Raw genomic sequence first — 18,482 nt, forward strand, 5'->3', positions numbered from 1 at the left:
GTGGCTACAGATGAGGGGCAGGAGGAAGAGAGTGACCCTCTCCCAGACCTGCTGACTCAGAACCCTGATGATGGTTCAGTTGATGGTGTGGTCTTTTCTGACAGCCTCACTAACCATCAGCAACAGGACTGCAGACAAGTTCTACAGGCCTATAGACATATGTTCTCACTGACCCCAAGTCAGACAAACTGGTGCACCCATGAGGTGGACACTGGTGACAGTCTGCCTGTGAAGAGTAAAATCTACAGAAAACCTGACCATGTCAGGGACTGCATAAAGATTGAGGAACAAAAGATGTTGGAGCTGGGAGTCATTGAACCTTCAGAGAGCCCTTGGGCTAGTCGTGTAGTTCTTGTGCCAAAACCACACACCCAAGATGGTAAGAGAGAGATGAGGTTTTGCGTAGATTACAGAGGTCTCAATGCTGTCACTAGGACAGATGCCCACCCAATACCTAGGGCAGATAAGCTCATTGACAGATTGGCAGCTGCCAAGTTTCTGAGTACATTTGACCTGACAGCAGGCTACTGGCAAATCAGACTAGCTGAGAGTGCAAAGGCCAAAACTGCTTTCTCAACCCCAGGAGGACATTATCAATTTGCGCTAATGCCCTTTGGCTTGAAGAATGCGCCTGCCACTTTCCAAAGGTTGGTGAATCAAGTCCTTACAGGCCTGGATGACTACTGTGCAGCTTATCGTGATGATATTGCTGTCTTTAGCTCCACCTGGGAGGATCACCTGGTCTACCTGAGGAATGTTTTAGAGGCCCGGCAAAAGGCAGGCCTCACTATCAAGGCCAATAAGTGCCAGATAGGGCAGAGCAAGGTTGTGTACCTGGGCCACCTAGTAGGTGGGGGTCAGGTTCAACCACTGGAGAGCAAGATCCAGACCATAAAGGACTGGACTCCTCCAATTACCCAGACACAGGTCAGAGCTTTCTTGGGCCTGTCTGGGTACTACAGAAAGTTTGTTAAGAACTATGGGTCCATTGTGACACCACTTAATGACTTGACCTCCAAGAAAATGCCAAAGAAAGTTCAGTGGACAGTAAGCTGTCAGAAGGCATTTGATGACCTGAAGCAGGCCATGTGCACTGCACCTATTCTGAAAAGTCCAGATTACTCCAAAGAATTCATTGTCCAAACAGATGCTTCTGAGTTAGGTGTGGGAGCTGTTCTTTCACAACTGAATATAGATGGTCAAGACCAGTCCATTGCTTTTATAAGTAGAAGGCTGACCCCTAGAGAGAAACGTTGGTCAGCTATTGAGAGGGAGGCCTTTGCTGTGGTTTGGGCCCTGAAGAAGCTGAGGCCATAATTGTTTGGCACTCACTTCAAGATTCAGACAGACCATAAGCCCCTCTTGTGGCTAAATCAGATGAAGGGTGAAAATCCAAAACTTCTTAGGTGGTCCATTTCCCTACAGGGGATGGACTTCACAGTGGAATATAGACCTGTGACTGACCATGCCAATGCAGATGGACTCTCCAGATATTTCCACTTAGAACATGAAGACTCAACTGGTCAAGGTTAGCTTAATGTCCCTAAGTTTGGGGGGGGGGTTGTGTAGGAGAGTAGGGTCTGCTTTCTATGTTCACCCCCACTTTTTGCTTTTGCTTTACTGGTTTTCGACTTAGATGTGGCTGTGGACCTGCTAACCAGACCCACAGCCCTGCTGTTCTCTCTCTAAATTGATACTATGTACTTTAGGTGCATAACCCATTTGGATAGGATCACCTTATTGGCCCCTGTACAGTGTACCTTAGGTACGCAGGGCATAGGTGTACCCTAGGCCTACCAGGGGCTGCAGCATGTATTATGCCACCCCTGGCCTGGCCTTCCATTCTGACACAACTGGCTGATCCCTCAGCTGGGGCAAGGTCGTGTAATCACCCCTTGCTTAGGTATAGTATTCCTATACCTACCTTATATATAGACACATGGGTAACCTTTCAGCCACTCCTATGGCAGGCCTTAACAATCCTGGAGGCAGAGTGCTTGGTAACATGTGAGATGGTGCTCTAGCATGAGCAGAGCCTGTCTGCAGCTGTCGGAACCATGTCCTTATTGCTGTTCTATGATATCGCCTACCATATACTCTTAAAGTGCCTTATAATCCTCGCGGTTATGGTAACTATGGTTTGACTTTATCAAAACATGTCGTGTAAGGTGTCTAACACTTTGGAATACTACCCCCACACCATTTCTGGCGATGAGGCTAGTATTCCCCCCTTCTAGAGGGAGAAGACATGTTGAAGTCCTACTACCCGGTTAAGGTTAACCAGAGCCCCAGCATCACAAAATGGATGCTGCTGCCACGGACACAAGTCTGACCTCCTGCTGCTGGGAGTCCTTCCAGCGAGGGAGGCTTGGACAATAGGTTTCCTGCCTTGGGAGGTGCTAGCACCACCCTAGACAGGGCTTAGTGTATTGGGGCAGGGAGGGATGAAAGAAACGAGACACTGCCTGGGGCACACAAGGTGTCCCATGCATAGTCCGGTTCAAACCGGTGCTGGGGCACTCCAGCCCCAGTCCTGGCGCGAAACTGGACAAAGGGAAGGGGGTCCACCCCCCTCCCTGGTCCCACCCATAGGAGGGACCTAGCAGGTAACCCAGCCCCCCAGATTAGTATAAGAGTGGGAGCTGAGTCCCTCGGATTTTGGATTATCCTGAACTGAAGCTAGACACGAAACTCTGGACCTTCCACATTCGACGACAAGAAGACTGAAGAATCTCCCTTGTGGCCAAGGAGTGGTCACCCTGTGCAAACATTATGTATAATAAGGGGGCACCCAATAATCCAACAGCATCTGGGTAACGTACTAGAAACAAAAAACAGGATGATGCGAAGGAATAGATCAAACAAAAATCATTTTCAAAATATGAAGGACACCATAAATTATTCCTTCACAACAAAATTATTTATATGCAGAAATCAATCATCTGTCAATCTTTTCATTGTTTGGACACAGTAATGTTTGGAAAAACTTTTTTATCAATATACCGAATACAATTTCACACATTCATTTTACATATAATTGAATGAACATCCGTCCATTATTCAAAACAAAAGAGAAGAAAAAATACAGACATATACAACTATGGACTATACGTCCATTCCTTATGCCCCTACACAACTAATGGATGTTGTGTCTATTATCATGAGCATTCCATTATTTCAAAGTCGCCCCATTAGATAGTACTGCGGGGGTAAAAATGATTACACCCCTGACACAACTTATAAGTACTATGGGCCTCATGTACGTAGCCGAATACCGGTCGGTAACGGCCGATTTTCGGTAATTATACCGTTACCGACCGGTATTTAGGCTTTTGACATGTAGGGGGCTAATTTCTGTATTCGGTAATTTACCGAATCGGTAAAATTACAGAATCGGTAATTTTACCGATTCGGTAAATACCGAATACAGAAATGAGATGTAGGGGGACTGTGTGGTGGGTGTGGGGATTCGTTATTTACCACCAACTAATAGTTGGTGGTAAATGACGAATATGTGTGAAAATGCATTTTTGTGCACTGTGAGGTGTGCAATGTGGCAGACATACATGCCCCTAGGGCATGTATGTGCGCCACATGTGCACACATGGACGAATCAGGGGTGCAACAGGGTGTCAATGTGACACCCTGCCACCCTTGAATGTGCTCCCCCCATTACCGAATCGGTATTTACCGATTCGGTAATGAGGCATACCTTCCCATTGATTCAATCAATGGGAAGGTATGCCTCATTACCGAATCGGTAAATACCGATTCGGTAATTACCGACTTACTCCGATTCGGTAACATTTACCGAATTATTACCTACATACACTTTACAGATTCCTAAATACCGAATCGGTATGATTCGGTATTTTAGAATCGGTAAAGTGTATGCCACCTACATGAGGCCCTATGTATCTCTCCAATGAACCACTAATTTGAATTTGTCCGGGGCTCTTGATGTTTAACAAAAGTCGACGCGTTTCAGCCAAAAAGCTGATGACGGATGTTCATTCAATTATATGTAAAATGAATGTGTGAAATTGTATTCGGTATATTGATAAAAAAGTTTTTCCAAACATTACTGTGTCCAAACAATGATAAGATTGACAGATGATTGATTTCTGCATATAAATAATTTTGTTGTGAAGGAATAATTTATGGTGTCCTTCATATTTTGAAAATGATTTTTGTTTGATCTATTCCTTCGCATCATCCGGTTTTTTGTTTCCACCCTGTGCAAACAGGCACCAACAAGCGATCTGCCATTTGCTTTGCCCAAGTTCTACGAGGAACCGACTGCAGAGCCCGACCAGCGCCTTGACCTCCAGAGTTCTCCGACCCTGATCCACATCCACAGCCAAGCTGAGATCCGTGGAGGCGACGAGGCATCCTCGAAGTTGTGCTCTGGGGATTGAGAAGCCCCAACCCCGAGCACCATCTGCACTGAAGATCAGCCCTCCACACTTCACGAGTTCTGCGTGGGGCCCTTCTGCATTTTCCTGCTCGACGCGTCTGTCCGGTTGCTTGCCCGTTGGCTAGTAGCCTCAGTGACGACGAACCCTTGAATTTCCACCGCTGGTTTGGCTCCTCCAGACTGGCCCTTGCTTCCCTGTGAAAGAGAAGCACCTCAGACCTTCCTGGTCTGCACCTGAAGCGAATTTCCCATTCCGCGTGGGTTGCCTTTGCCAAGGCTTGTTGGACTGATACAAGGTGTACACTAGAACTAGTGACATTATATATCAGGCCAACTTCTCACAAACATTAGCCTGGTTGCTGAAACATCTACTGTTCTTTAACATGGATGGAAAATAAGCACCAAACTGCGTACCACGCCGGGTATGGGAACACATGGAGAGGAATATTGCCTTTCAGCACGGAATGGTATAGTCCAAAGCTCTGTTTTTAATATAAAATCAGGGCCTTTGGTGGTCATATCACTGAAAATACAAGATTTGAAAAAAATATAATTGTCTATGGGTGCTCATGGAAGACAATTTCTATGGACTGGAATCTAGAAAATGCTAGAGTGATTCTTGTATTTTACCGACCTCTGCTGGTCGTTTTCTAAGTTGAATAGAGGCAGTTGCCAGAAAAATTAAAAAACAGAAAGTGCTCAGCAGAAAGCAATCCTGGTATTTTACTGACCTTTGCTGGTCGTTTTGTATTAAGACAGTTAAATAGAGGCAGTTGAATAGAAAAAAAGTCCCTAAGCGGAAGCAGACAAGTCCTAGGGCTAATCTCCAGAGCCCACAAAGTACATACACATATAAGTATATACTAACGTATATACAAGAGGTCTCGAATGCTGGACCTAAACATGAGGAAATCAATTCCACAATCAGAATCACTATAGTGTGATGTCATTGCTACTTTGGTTTGTACAGGTAGATCGAGGCAATAGAGAGGAAGATGAGGTCTGTAAAAAGTGTGGGTATGAGGAATATTCATGTTCTTTGTGGGTATGAGGAATATTCATGTTCTTTGTGGGTACCAGGAATATTCATGTTCTTTGTGGGTATGAGGAATATTCATGTTCTTTGTGGGTACCAGGAATATTCATGTTCTTTGTGGGTATGAGGAATATTCATGTTCTTTGTGGGTACGAGGAATATTCATGTTCTTTGTCGGTATGAGGAATATTCATGTTCTTTGTGGGTACGAGGAATATTCATGTTCTTTGTGGGTATGAGGAATATTCATGTTCTTTGTGGGTACGAGGAATATTCATGTTCTTTGTGGGTACGAGGAATATTCATGTTCTTTGTGGGTACGAGGAATTCATGTTCTTTGTGGGTACGAGGAATATTCATGTTCTTTGTGGGTACGAGGAATTCATGTTCTTTGTGGGTACGAGGAATATTCATGTTCTTTGTGGGTACGAGGAATATTCATGTTCTTTATGGGTACGAGGAATTCATGTTCTTTGTGGGTACGAGGAATATTCATGTTCTTTGTGGGTACGAGGAATATTCATGTTCTTTGTGGGTACGAGGAATATTCATGTTCTTTGTGGGTACGAGGAATATTCATGTTCTTTGTGGGTACGAGGAATTCATGTTCTTTGTGGGTACGAGGAATATTCATGTTCTTTGTGGGTACGAGGAATTCATGTTCTTTGTGGGTACGAGGAATATTCATGTTCTTTGTGGGTACGAGGAATATTCATGTTCTTTGTGGGTACGAGGAATATTCATGTTCTTTGTGGGTACGAGGAATTCATGTTCTTTGTGGGTACGAGGAATATTCATGTTCTTTGTGGGTACGAGGAATATTCATGTTCTTTGTGGGTACGAGGAATATTCATGTTCTTTGTGGGTACGAGGAATATTCATGTTCTTTGTCGGTATGAGGAATATTCATGTTCTTTGTGGGTACGAGGAATATTCATGTTCTTTGTGGGTACGAGGAATTCATGTTCTTTGTGGGTACGAGGAATATTCATGTTCTTTGTGGGTACGAGGAATATTCATGTTCTTTGTGGGTACGAGGAATATTCATGTTCTTTGTGGGTACGAGGATATTCATGTTCTTTGTGAGTACGAGGAATTCATGTTCTTTGTGGGTACGAGGAATATTCATGTTCTTTGTGGGTACGAGGAATATTCATGTTCTTTCAGCCACGAGGTTTAGGAGTTTTCGCACAGCTCTAGTGTAAGCCACACCCTGGGCAATTCTTGCACAGTAGGGACTGAGGAAACCGTAGACGAGGTAGTGACAAATACAGCTCTGCTTTCAAACACACCCAGGGCACCTCACTAACATTACCCACACCCAAGCTTAGGGGAACCTGTAAACAGTACAGGGGAGGAACACATTCTATTGTGACATTTTGACACACTATGTTCAAATACTCACCCCTCTCCTTCAGTGACCTTTTCTGCACTTCGGGGATGAGGAAACTGTAGACCAGCTCTGCCACGATCTCCTCTGACTGCAGACGAGTTTTACTGAATATTCAACAAGAAATGGCACAACATTTTGTTATATATCAGGACATCAAAAACTTAGAACGATTTTAAAAGTCTAAATGCAATAGGGTCGCAGAAAGATAACCACGTTTTAACCAAGACCGCAATGTCTCATTGACTTTGGTACATTTTTCCTTTCAAACATTAAAAAAAATATTTTACAATTTTTTAACATTCATTTAAAGCACTCATGAAGTTGGCAAACGTTTTAGGGCAAGTGAACGATTTGCGAAAAAAGCAGTTTATGGATATCCAAACTGCTCTTTATGTTAAAGATGACATGTTTTAAATGAAGAAAGATACAATTTTCAGAGCAAAAAGAAATATTAACACCAAGACAGTTCTAAAATGTATGAATCTGTACATCTTAGATTTTTTTTCCACAATTGGTGAAGATTTTCTCATTCTTGGGATGCACAAAATTCAGGTTGTGCACCTTGACATTGTATGCAAGTCATAGATTTCAAGGTATAAGCGAACTGATTTTTGTCCTCATTGGTGGACGATGGTGTGTCCATAGGGACAGGGAGCTTCACCTGAATATCCCACTCTTTAAAAAGATAAAGATACTTCCATCAGCTCATCATAGGGTGCACCCCCCCCCCCCTCCCCACCACACAGAGTACACTCACCATGCTAACTCACTGGCACATTCTTTCACATGTCTTAACATTGGCAACAATGAAAACATGGGATGTCTGCCCCAATGGTGCACCTGGGTCAGACACAAAGCTCTCTGGTTATTTGGTTCTTCTAAAGTGTCATGTCTTGTAGTTCATTCAGTACATGTTTGTGACTGATGTTGATTGAGTAGCTTTAAACTATCCATTTGGATATTAGGACATTAAACAATTATTTTTGCACAGTGTCCAACTGAGGGGGTACCTGTTGGATCCACTCACTCAGAGCACATCTCTTGGTAAGTAGTCTAATTTCATTTCTAGACCTTCCATGGAGTTAGGAGCTGCATAGTCAGGAGGAGGGAAGGACCAGGTGTCACCGGGGCGTCCTACCTCATCTTGGGAGCCACGTGGGGGGCCCATCACTTATGTGTGAGGGGCCTGTCTGAACTGTCTTCCTCTGATGCAGTCACACAACGTCTGTGCTCAGTCACCTCTTTTGCAGGAAAGGCATGTTCTGCTGATGTCAGGCTTGTCGAGGGTGGAGGAGGAGATTTGCTGGGATGGAATCCGCAGTGAGCTCTATCACACTATGGCGTGTGAGCATGAGGTTTGTGCATGGGCACGCACAGCCCCTGTCCACTCTCTCCTGCACCAACATGAGCAAAGCGTGTTCATGTGCAGTGCTGGAAGCCCTGCCAGTTTGCATGTTGGGCCCAAGGCAAAAAAACAATGCTTCCTCGAGTTTTTTTTTCTAGTTCTTTTTATTGAAAATTGGAAGCAAGCAGCTATTGTTAATGACATATTGTTACAGTACATGGTACTAAATACAATTCCTTCACATTGCAGGGTACACATCAAATACAATATATACAAAATATCGGTAGCATGTGTTGTAGTTCCCACCCCTCATTGTTCCCTATGTAAGGGTGAATCATCAAACGGCAAGCACATCATTCTGAATATTTAATATTTTCTAATAAATTCAGAGACAACCATAATCGCTGTATTGAATACATACGGCAAAACTTGATGCAATGCCCATCAAGCTGGCCCATCTTTCTACTAGCAATCTCACAACTCTTGGCATGAGTACCCGGGCATCAAGGAAACTGCGAGGAAGTATCTCAATCAATCAATCAGGATTTATGTAGCTAATCGCCCGGGAGGGTATTCAAGCGCTGACAGCCTTGCTGCTTTGGATGTGTTTAGTTGAACGAAGGTCTTGAGTCCTTTCCTGAATTCCAGAAGAGAGCATGAGGTCTGGAGGTGAAGTGGGAGGTCGTTCCAGGATTTAGCAGAGAGGTAGGAGAAGAAGCGCCCTCCATTGTTACTTTGGCAGATGCGGGAGTGTGCGAGAGAGGCGGAGAGCAGGTGTCTAAAGGGCTGGTGGAAGTTAACGCAGTGGTTAATGTATGCTGCTCCTTGATTGTGAAGGACTTTGTAGGTGTGGATCAACATCTTGAATTCACACCTCTTCTGAATGGGGAGACAGTGGAGTTTCTTGAGGTGGGGTGTGATGTGGGACCGTCTGGGGAGGTCGAGGATGAGTCTGGCCACTGAATTCTTTATGGTCTGCTGTCTCTCCAGGAGGTGAGTGGTGATTCCTACGTTGAGTGCGTTGCTATAGTCCAGTTGGCTAGTGACTAGAGCTTGAGTGACGGTTCATCTGGAGTTGACGGGGAGTCATTTGAAGATTTAATCTGGTGGTCAAAAGCAAGCAATTTACGAAAAACTGGATAACTTGGAGGTTTTGGGAAGGTCTCTCAAGCTGCAATCCCAGTATGCTAACACTCCCACAAAAGATAGTCTCAGTACTGGAAATCTGGCAAATACACTAACAGTTAGGTCACATTTTTCATCGCAGGAATCAGGGACTCAGAGAGAGTAGTAGTAAAGTGTCTTTATCTCTTCTCTGGGGAGAAGAAATGGTTGCTTATGACTGTAAGGAAAATTCTCTTTGAGGAAAACTCGGAAAACAACTAAGCAACTATCTGCATCGGATTCTCAGTCAATATGATAATGCCTTTTAACATTAAACATTTTTACAGTCCTGTCTGTTGAATAAAAGGAGTTCTGGAAAAGGGTTGGAAGGAAAGCAGTTTGATTCACATGGAAGTCTGACACTACTTTAGGGAGTAAACTTGGAGGATTTCTCATGACAACTTTATTTTTATGGACACTCTTATATGGTTGCCTACAGCATAGAGCCTGAATTTCACTAACCCTTTGGCCTAAATTGAAGGCTAATAGGAAAGCGGCTTTCCATGTGTAGTGCTAGAGGCACTCTTATGGTCTGACACCCCGTGATGACCTTTGACTACCATTATTTTAATTGTCTTTTGACCCTAGCCTGAATGTACGACCTCCTGCATATGCCGTTTCTATTGAAGGTTTCTTTGTTGTAATCTTGCAGTAGGAGCTGTCACAGAGTAGAACAGCTTGCCAAGAACAGAACGTGTAGTACGTACATTTGAAAGAATGAGAGAGAGAGAGACGTGTGGAATGTACTTTTTCATCTCTAATTGCAGTGTTATGGGCAGTGGTGCACAAATATGCATTGTGTTGTACATTGAGAGATGAAGTATGTGATGCTATAGGCAGTGATGCACAAATGGGCATTGTGTTGTACATTGGGAAGTATTATGAAGTTTTTACGATTGGCTTTGACATGTCCTCATGTCATACTGAATTCTGACTCTGCCTTGCTTGAGCTTTTCTGCACGCACACAGACAGGCCCCCAAAGTGTTTGCAAGTTGTTTGGGTTAATCACATTCAAGGTTGTTTTGTGAAAGATTGTTTAATGTACCCTGGAAGGCTTTTGTAAGCTTCGTTAAGATGTAGGCTGGAACACGTGAGAATGTAGAGGGAATGTGGGAACTCCTTTTGCCCTGGAATGCTTGCCTGGAATGTGGCCAGTTCCAGTAAGTTTCCTTGGCGCAGAGGGAAAGACTCTTGAACCTTCTAGTGTGTTTTGAGACTATAAAGCTGAGGGTTGTTGACTTAGACACCAGGATTTTGGAATCCGAATGGGGACAGACGCATTTACTCCAGTACAGCGGAACCCTGGTTGCTGAAGCTCTTATCCCCGATTGTTAAATCCTCCGGTCTGGGTGGGCTAAGATGCAGTGTTTGCACCAGGTGAAGTGTTTGAGTTTTGATTATTGCCATTGTGATGTGTGATCAGTGGCTATGATCATTTGAGGTGTTTTCTTTGTGATGTGTGAGTGAGTCAGAGTGCACATCAAAAGTAATCATTTGATGTATTTAGTGTATAGATCTTTCTGATTTCTTGCATGACGTCCAGTATTATTTGCTGTTTGTTTATTCGTTACTATTTTTCATGCATTTAACTGTAGCATTTGCCAAGTGTGCTATTATTGCTTGCATGTAAATGTATATCTATCTCTATATGATTACAATAAATGGTTTCAGTTCCTTCAAAGAAGAGAGGGAATCACAGCAGGCAGGTAAGCTGTAAATGATAGGGAATGTCTCCATAGGGTAAGTGAGTGTGCAAAGTGGGGAGAGAGTACTCCTTTGTGTGGTACGTTGTGCCCTCACACACCCTTGCGGGTGTATAGCATCATCATTGGGCAAGATTGCTCCTCGTGGGGGTGGCGCTGCAGTCCCTCACGGGCCCTTGATTAGGGGCTCTCTAGCGGAGATCTTTTAGGAGTTGCCGCATTTGTGTATGAGGGTGTGTGGGTTGGGGAGTGCTAGTGAGTGCAGGTTAAAATGAGACAGGAACCCTAGTTTCTTTAATCAGAGGATCCCTGGTTCAGAATAAAAAGTCCATGGGGATGGAGATGCACGGTAGTGCTAATTGGAGAGGGGAAACAAGACCAAATAGAATCCCACTTCTCTCAACCCGTGTAGTGTGTAACTGGGGTGATTTAGAAAAAGGTCAACATGTTTCGCGCTATAGAACGGTCCCTAGTGGATCCCGGAGCGCTTCATCAGGACCATAAAGAAAACTGAGAAATGGAATTCAGGAAAAGACAACCCGTAATCCCATATGTTACCTAGGTCAGGTATGCTTGACAAATAGTGTCTGGGACCCGTTCTTATACGTTAATCCTGTTCACAGCCTAATAGGAGACAAAAAATGGGGGGGGGAGGACGGGAACATGGAAAAAAGTGGGGAGAACACAGTATATGGTACACGTTTGGCAGAGAGGGAAACACTTGCGCACAGTGTGTGCCCAAGTGCCATGTGCATGAAACATACAACAACCAGGAGTGTGTCATTATGTTCATGCTAAGTCAAAAACAGTGCTGAGAGTAACCCAGCGCAAAGGAGGAACACGCGGTATTAATAATAGGTTCCAGCCTAAGCCATATAAAGTGACAGTGTGGCAAAAATGTGATCGTAACTCGCTAAAAACCTCAGGCAAATTGGTGCAGGTGGGGCTGACAATTGTAAACACAGAGGGTATAAATATCTAGACAGGTTAGGTGTCATAATTGGTTCCCACTGTGAGCGATAGTGCGGATCAGAATCCCTGCAAGGCGAGAAGGCGGGCTAGAAGACCTTAACGTGAGGGAAACAGTGGCTGTTGCGCAACTCGGGGTTAGTGGGGATGTAGGGGGAATCCCATGGTATACATATCATGCCCTGTAAAAGGTGACAAGGCATACGTTGGAATACACACACTTCAAGTTAAATTAGACATACAATGAAATAACACGCCTACCCTCTCTTAGTAGACGATGGGCTCCGTCAGCAAGTACCGCGGAGTAAGGCTACAGATAAACAGGACGATAAACATAGCCACGGATTAGCAGTCCCGAAATCGCGGTGCTTGCCGGAGTTGTAAGGGCAGATGGAGGTGGTAATTACTTGGAATCTGGCCTTACGTCGCGGGAAACCTACCCGTACAGCTGTACTGCCGGTAACGCTAGCTAAGCGGAACCAGTCGGATTAAATAATGCTGCCGGTCGAGAGCGGGCCATGGAAAGTGACTTCATGTCGTAGCGTCTAAAGATGGGGAATTCGAAGGAGATAACCTTAGGGTGGCAACTGACGCGGCCATATTGGAATGGTCCCAGGGATAGGGATAGATGGGATACTATGTCGTAATATATAAACGGAGGTGCTGCCCCCAGGTGTGAAACAGGGGCATGGTGGAAAAGGTGAAATTGGTACCCCTCTCAGAAAAAGGGTATAATAAAATATATAATATATATATTGCATATATTTTTATCTTAAGTACACAGTCATGGACGTCCGAGGCTACTGATAGAGATAATGCGAGCTGCTCGTGATCCTGGTGGACACAGTGATGAGAAAGCTGTGTGTTTGATAATGACAAATCGGATAAGCTCCCGAACTCTCGAGTGCTCGATATGGTCTTAAATAAACGAAAGGAACCTGTCCTATATACCACAAGCCCAGAACCAACTGCCAATCTAGGCATCTACTACACTGCAGTGATTGCTGAACCATTGCATAACATCGTATGCTCATCGCTTTGCAAAAAAATGGAGGGGGATGGCAGTGAAAAAAGGGGGGATACTTATAATGAATATAAGGGTGCGAAAAGGACTGCTAATAATAACATTAACTTATTGGAACATGTAGTCGAAAGTGCTGTATGAACCACCTAACATCGCATGGAGGGATAACTGACTTAGTAGTGTTGATTCGTGTTACTCGGGCTCCAGATAAATAGGTGGCCAGGATGCAGTCATGTAGTTGATCATAGTGTGAAATATAACAGTTAGGTAATCTCATGATGTTCAACTCACGGGATAAATCGACCCAAGTTATATCTTCGTTGAGTCCCCCTTTATTGCTTCTAAGTTTGAACACCCACCGTTGTTCCTGTCTAAACAATGTGGAGGCTGACCAGTGTGGGTTGGATTGGATGATAATCCATCGTAAGCTTTCTGGGGAATGATTCATTTCCATAAAATGACTTTGTAATCTCGTGGCCGTGCGTTTGCACCGGATTGTACTTTTATGTTCCCCAATCCGGGTCTTTACTGATCTGACTGTCATGCAAATGTATCGTGCCCCACAGGGACAGGTGATCATGTACACGCAATTTTTTGTGTTACAATTGGTATGGTGTATCTGCTTCCAGGGTCTGGAGAGTCCTAGATCAAGTTCCTTGGTGATGCTTGTCAGTGGACATACTGTACATGAACCACATGGGTAATGACCTACTACCGGTGGTAGATTCCTTAGTGTTGGTTGTGTTTTGATGATGTTCTTGGGGCGTGTATGAACCAGCATGTCCCTCAAATTCTGTGTTCTCTTGAAGGCAAAGAGAGGTTTCGGTCCTGGTTGAAACTCCCCCATCTCAAGGATCTTCCAATGTTTTTTAATGATTCTCTGGATCTTATTGGAATTGGGGGTGAAAGATGTTACGCAGGTTAGTATGTCTGTGGTGGTTTTCTCTTTGATTTCTAGTAGAGCTTCTCTGTGATTATTCCTAGCTCGTTTGCGGGCCAGCTTCACGATTCTTTTGGGATACTCTCTCTTTATCAAATTCTCAGTTAAAGTCTCCGCCTCTTTCTCAAATTCCATGATGGTGTTACAGTTACGACGTAGGCGGAGGAACTGCCCCACCGGTAAGTTATTTCTTAAGGACTTCGGGTGGTGACTTTGGAATAGGAGAAGACTGTTCCTATCCGTAGGCTTCTTGTAGTTGGTGGTCATGAGAGAGCCTTCTTTCAGGGATATCAGAAGGTCAAGGAATGGAATGGATTCGGATGACAAGGTGCCCACAAATTGTAGGTATGGATTAAGGGTGTTGATTCACGTGAAGAATGTACGGCATGTCTCTTCATCCCCTTTCCAAAAGATGATAATATCGTCGATGTACCTTCGCCATAATAAGATGTTGTTGGTGTATGGGTTGGCATCCGTCAAGATGTATTCTTCTTCAAAGTTCGCCATGTACAGGCAGGCCAGACTCGGCGCAAAGGTGCTCCCCATACTGGTGCCCTGTATTTGATGGTAGAGATTGTCCTCAAAAGCAAAATAGTTCTCTTTCAGTGCTATCGTTGCACAATCACAGATGAAAGTAATCGGAGTTGTAGAGGGCCATGGATTAATGTTTCGAAGGGCCTTGTCAAGGACTGCAAGTGTGGCATCTTGGGGAATGTTTGTATATAGTGATTCCACGTCTAAGGTGACCAACAGGGTTATGGACTCTGGTGCGTCAAATTGATCTATAAGGTTGAGCACTTCTGTGGTGTCTCTCAGGTACGTAGGAGTCTTCGTCACCAGGGGGCGTAGGAACACATCGCAAAATTTACTCAAGGGTTCCAGTAGGGATTCAATCCCGGACACGATGGGTCTACCTGGCGGGGGGGGGGGGGGATCCCCTTATGAATTTTAGGGAGGCAGTAAAAGTACGGTGTACGTGGCTTCTTGTTCAGAAGGAATGAAGCCTCATCCTTGGTGATCCATCCCTCTGCCTCTGCTTCCGATGTCAAATGTTGTATCATGGTTGAGAGACGTATGGTAGGGTCTTCATTGATGGGTTCGTAGTACCTGGTGTTAGATAATTGTCGTGTGCATTCATCATCATAGATATTCTTATCTTGGATGACAATGGCCCCTCCTTTGTCCGCAGGTTTTAAAGTGATGGTTCCATCCTCTGTCAGGTGTTTGAGGAGTGATCTTTCATCTTTAGAAAGATTGTCAAACGGACGATTGGTAGTGATGTTATTCACCTCTTTCAAAACGGCTTGTTCAAAAGTCAATACCTTGTTTGGAGTCATAGCTGAGGTAGGGGTAAATCTAGATTTATTCTTGAGACCTGAGCCGCTAGGTGGGGTCTGGGGTTTGTCTTGAAAGAATGCTCTTAGGCGGATTTTCCGGAAAAATTGATGGAGTTCTTGATGTAAGATAAAGTCATCTCCCTTGGGTGTTGGGACAAATCCTAGACCTTTTTCCAACAGTCTGTTCTCACCTTCAGTCATAGGTCTGGAGGATAGGTTCACCACTAAGGTCTTGCTGTCTTGCTTCGTAGGACCATCGGTTCCGGGTCCTGCCAGTGGACGGTCTTGGTTCCTCCTCTTCTTTTGCCTCTTCCTCTGCCCCTCCCTCTGTTGAGAAAAGGTGGGTTCTGATACTGGTGATAGTTAGGTATCGGAATTTGTCCCATTGGACCATTCCATATAGGTTGGAGACCCATCCATGGTCCCTGATACATAGGTGTCTGGAAATGATGGGTAGGGAAACCGTGGAACAAAGGCGGTGGAGGTGGTTGGTGCCTGTATCCACCTCTTGGTCTTTGTTGTCTGGTGTCATAGTTGGATTCACTGCCTGTGGAATCTGACCTTCCGGAGCTGCGGCTGCTTACGTCATCCGAAGAGGTGTCTATGTTGGAAAATACATAATCGTCTTTGGTATACGGATAGATTTTCTCCTTATCGAACCGCTTGACATCTTTTTGCAACTGACTGATCTTTTGTTTAGTAAGATATTCTTTATGTTCATTCATTTCCAGATTGATTTCATAAAGTTTCGATTTAAATGCTGTGATGGAAATCCCGGTCTTCAGTCTATTCTCAGATAGGTTGATTTGAATGAGTAAGTCATCTGATAAACGCTTTGCTGTGTTAATAATCAGTATCAGCCAATCACGTGTGCATTTCCAGGATATTCTCGACCATTCACGGCGAAACGTCAGATCCTCCAGGAAAATCCTTGGTGCCAGAGTTATCAGAAGACCATTGGGAGCGATGTTTGCTCTCAGATATTCTGTCATAATGGTTCCGTGTAGGGTTGCTTTTATCTGTAATTTCCGTAAGGTTTGGAGCGACCTCCAATCGTCATTGCCGCTGCCAGACGGTGCACTCCCATCTTCTGCTAATAATGATGGGGCCCTCAGAATCTCGGCTACCATATCGTCATCAGAACTGAGACCTGGGTTGTCCATAGTGTCAGCTAGGTGTTTATTGATGAGCTCTACAGTCAGGGTCACCCACTGGTTACGAGCCACGTGTGTATTGTGAGAGGTGAAGGGAGTAAGTAAAGGAAGAAGGAGAGGATACAAATGTCCCAAGGCCAGCAGCCGTACTAAATATCAGAAACAAAATCAGAAGAGGGACAAGGAGCAAATTAGAAAGAGGTCCTGAACCAATGCTCCTAAAAGTAGTACATGATTACAATAAATGGTTTCAGTTCCTTCAAAGAAGAGAGGGAATTACAGCAGGCAGGTAAGCTGTAAATGATAGGGAATGTCTCCATAGGGTAAGTGAGTGTGCAAAGTGGGGAGAGAGTACTCCTTTGTGTGGTACGTTGTGCCCTCACACACCCTTGCGGGTGTATAGCATCATCATTGGGCAAGATTGCTCCTCGTGGGGGTGGCGCTGCAGTCCCTCACGGGCCCTTGATTAGGGGCTCTCTAGCGGAGATCTTTTAGGAGTTGCCGCATTTGTGTATGAGGGTGTGTGGGTTGAGGAGTGCTAGTGAGTGCAGATTAAAATGAGACAGGAACCCTAGTTTCTTTAATCAGAGGATCCCTGGTTCAGAATAAAAAGTCCACGGGGATGGAGATGCACGGTAGTGCTAATCGGAGAGGGGAAACAAGACCAAATAGAATCCCACTTCTCTCAACCCGTGTAGTGTGTAACTGGGGTGATTTAGAAAAAGGTCAACATGTTTCGCGCTATAGAATGGTCCCTAGTGGATCCCGGAGCGCTTCATCAGGACCATAAAGAAAACGGAGAAATGGAATTCGGGAAAAGACAACCCGTAATCCCATATGTTACCTAGGTCAGGTATGCTTGACAAATAGTGTCTGGGACCCGTTCTTATACGTTAATCCTGTTCACAGCCTAATAGGAGACAAAAAGGGGGGGAGGGGAGGAGGACGGGAACATGGAAAAAAGGGGGGAGAACACAGTAACATATCAAAAGTATATGGTACACGTTTGGCAGAGAGGGAAACACTCGCGCACAGTGTGTGCCCAAGTGCCATGTGCATGAAACATACAACAACCAGGAGTGTGTCATTATGTTCATGCTAAGTCAAAAACACTGCTGAGAGTAACCCAGCGCAAAGGAGGAACACGCGGTATTAATAATAGGTTCCAGCCTAAGCCATATAAAGTGACAGTGTGGCAAAAATGTGATCGTAACTCGCTAAAAACCTCAGGCAAATTGGTGCAGGTGGGGGTGACAATTGTAAACACAGAGGGTATAAATATCTAGACAGGTTAGGTGTCATAATTGGCTCCCACTGTGAGCGATAGTGCGGATCAGAATCCCTGCAAGGCGAGAAGGCAGGCTAGAAGACCTTAACGTGAGGGAAACAGTGGCTGTTGCGCAACTCGGTGTTAGTGGGGATGTAGGGGGAATCCCATGGTATACATATCATGCCCTGTAAAAGGTGACAAGGCATACGTTGGAATACACACACTTCAAGTTAAATTAGACATACAATGAAATAACACGCCTACCCTCTCTTAGTAGACGATGGGCTCCGTCAGCAAGTACCGCGGAGTAAGGCTACAGATAAACAGGACGATAAACATAGCCACGGATTAGCAGTCCCGAAATCGCGGTGCTTGTTGTAAGGGCAGATGGAGGTGGTACTTACTTGGAATCTGGCCTTACGTCGCGGGAAACCTACCCGTACAGCTGTACTGCCGGTAACGCTAGCTAAGCGGAACCAGTCGGATTAAATAATGCTGCCGGGTCGAGAGCGGGCTGTGGAAAGTGACGTCATGTCGTAGCGTCTAAAGATGGGGAATTCGAAGGAGATAACCTTAGGGTGGCAACTGACGCGGCCATATTGGAATGGTCCCAGGGATAGGGATAGATGGGATACTATGTCGTAATATATAAACGGAGGTGCTGCCCCCAGGTGTGAAACAGGGGCATGGTGGAAAAGGTGAAATTGGTACCCCTCTCAGAAAAAGGGT

At 44.8% G+C, this 18,482-nt stretch overlaps 1 protein-coding gene across 2 annotated transcripts in view; it reads right to left on the minus strand.

Annotated features, from left to right (window-relative positions):
- Positions 1-18,482, minus strand: part of CFAP91 (cilia and flagella associated protein 91) — a 587,002-nt gene that overhangs the window by 54,173 nt on the left and 514,347 nt on the right. For both annotated transcript variants that reach the window (XM_085621057.1, XM_085621056.1), the window contains exon 16: positions 6,859-6,950. In XM_085621057.1, the coding sequence (XP_085477183.1) occupies positions 6,859-6,950 (92 nt within the window). The remainder of the gene's footprint in view (positions 1-6,858; positions 6,951-18,482) is intronic.

Source organism: Triturus cristatus, chromosome 8 (assembly GCF_964204655.1).
Source record: "Triturus cristatus chromosome 8, aTriCri1.1, whole genome shotgun sequence".
Taxonomy (NCBI): domain Eukaryota; kingdom Metazoa; phylum Chordata; class Amphibia; order Caudata; family Salamandridae; genus Triturus; species Triturus cristatus.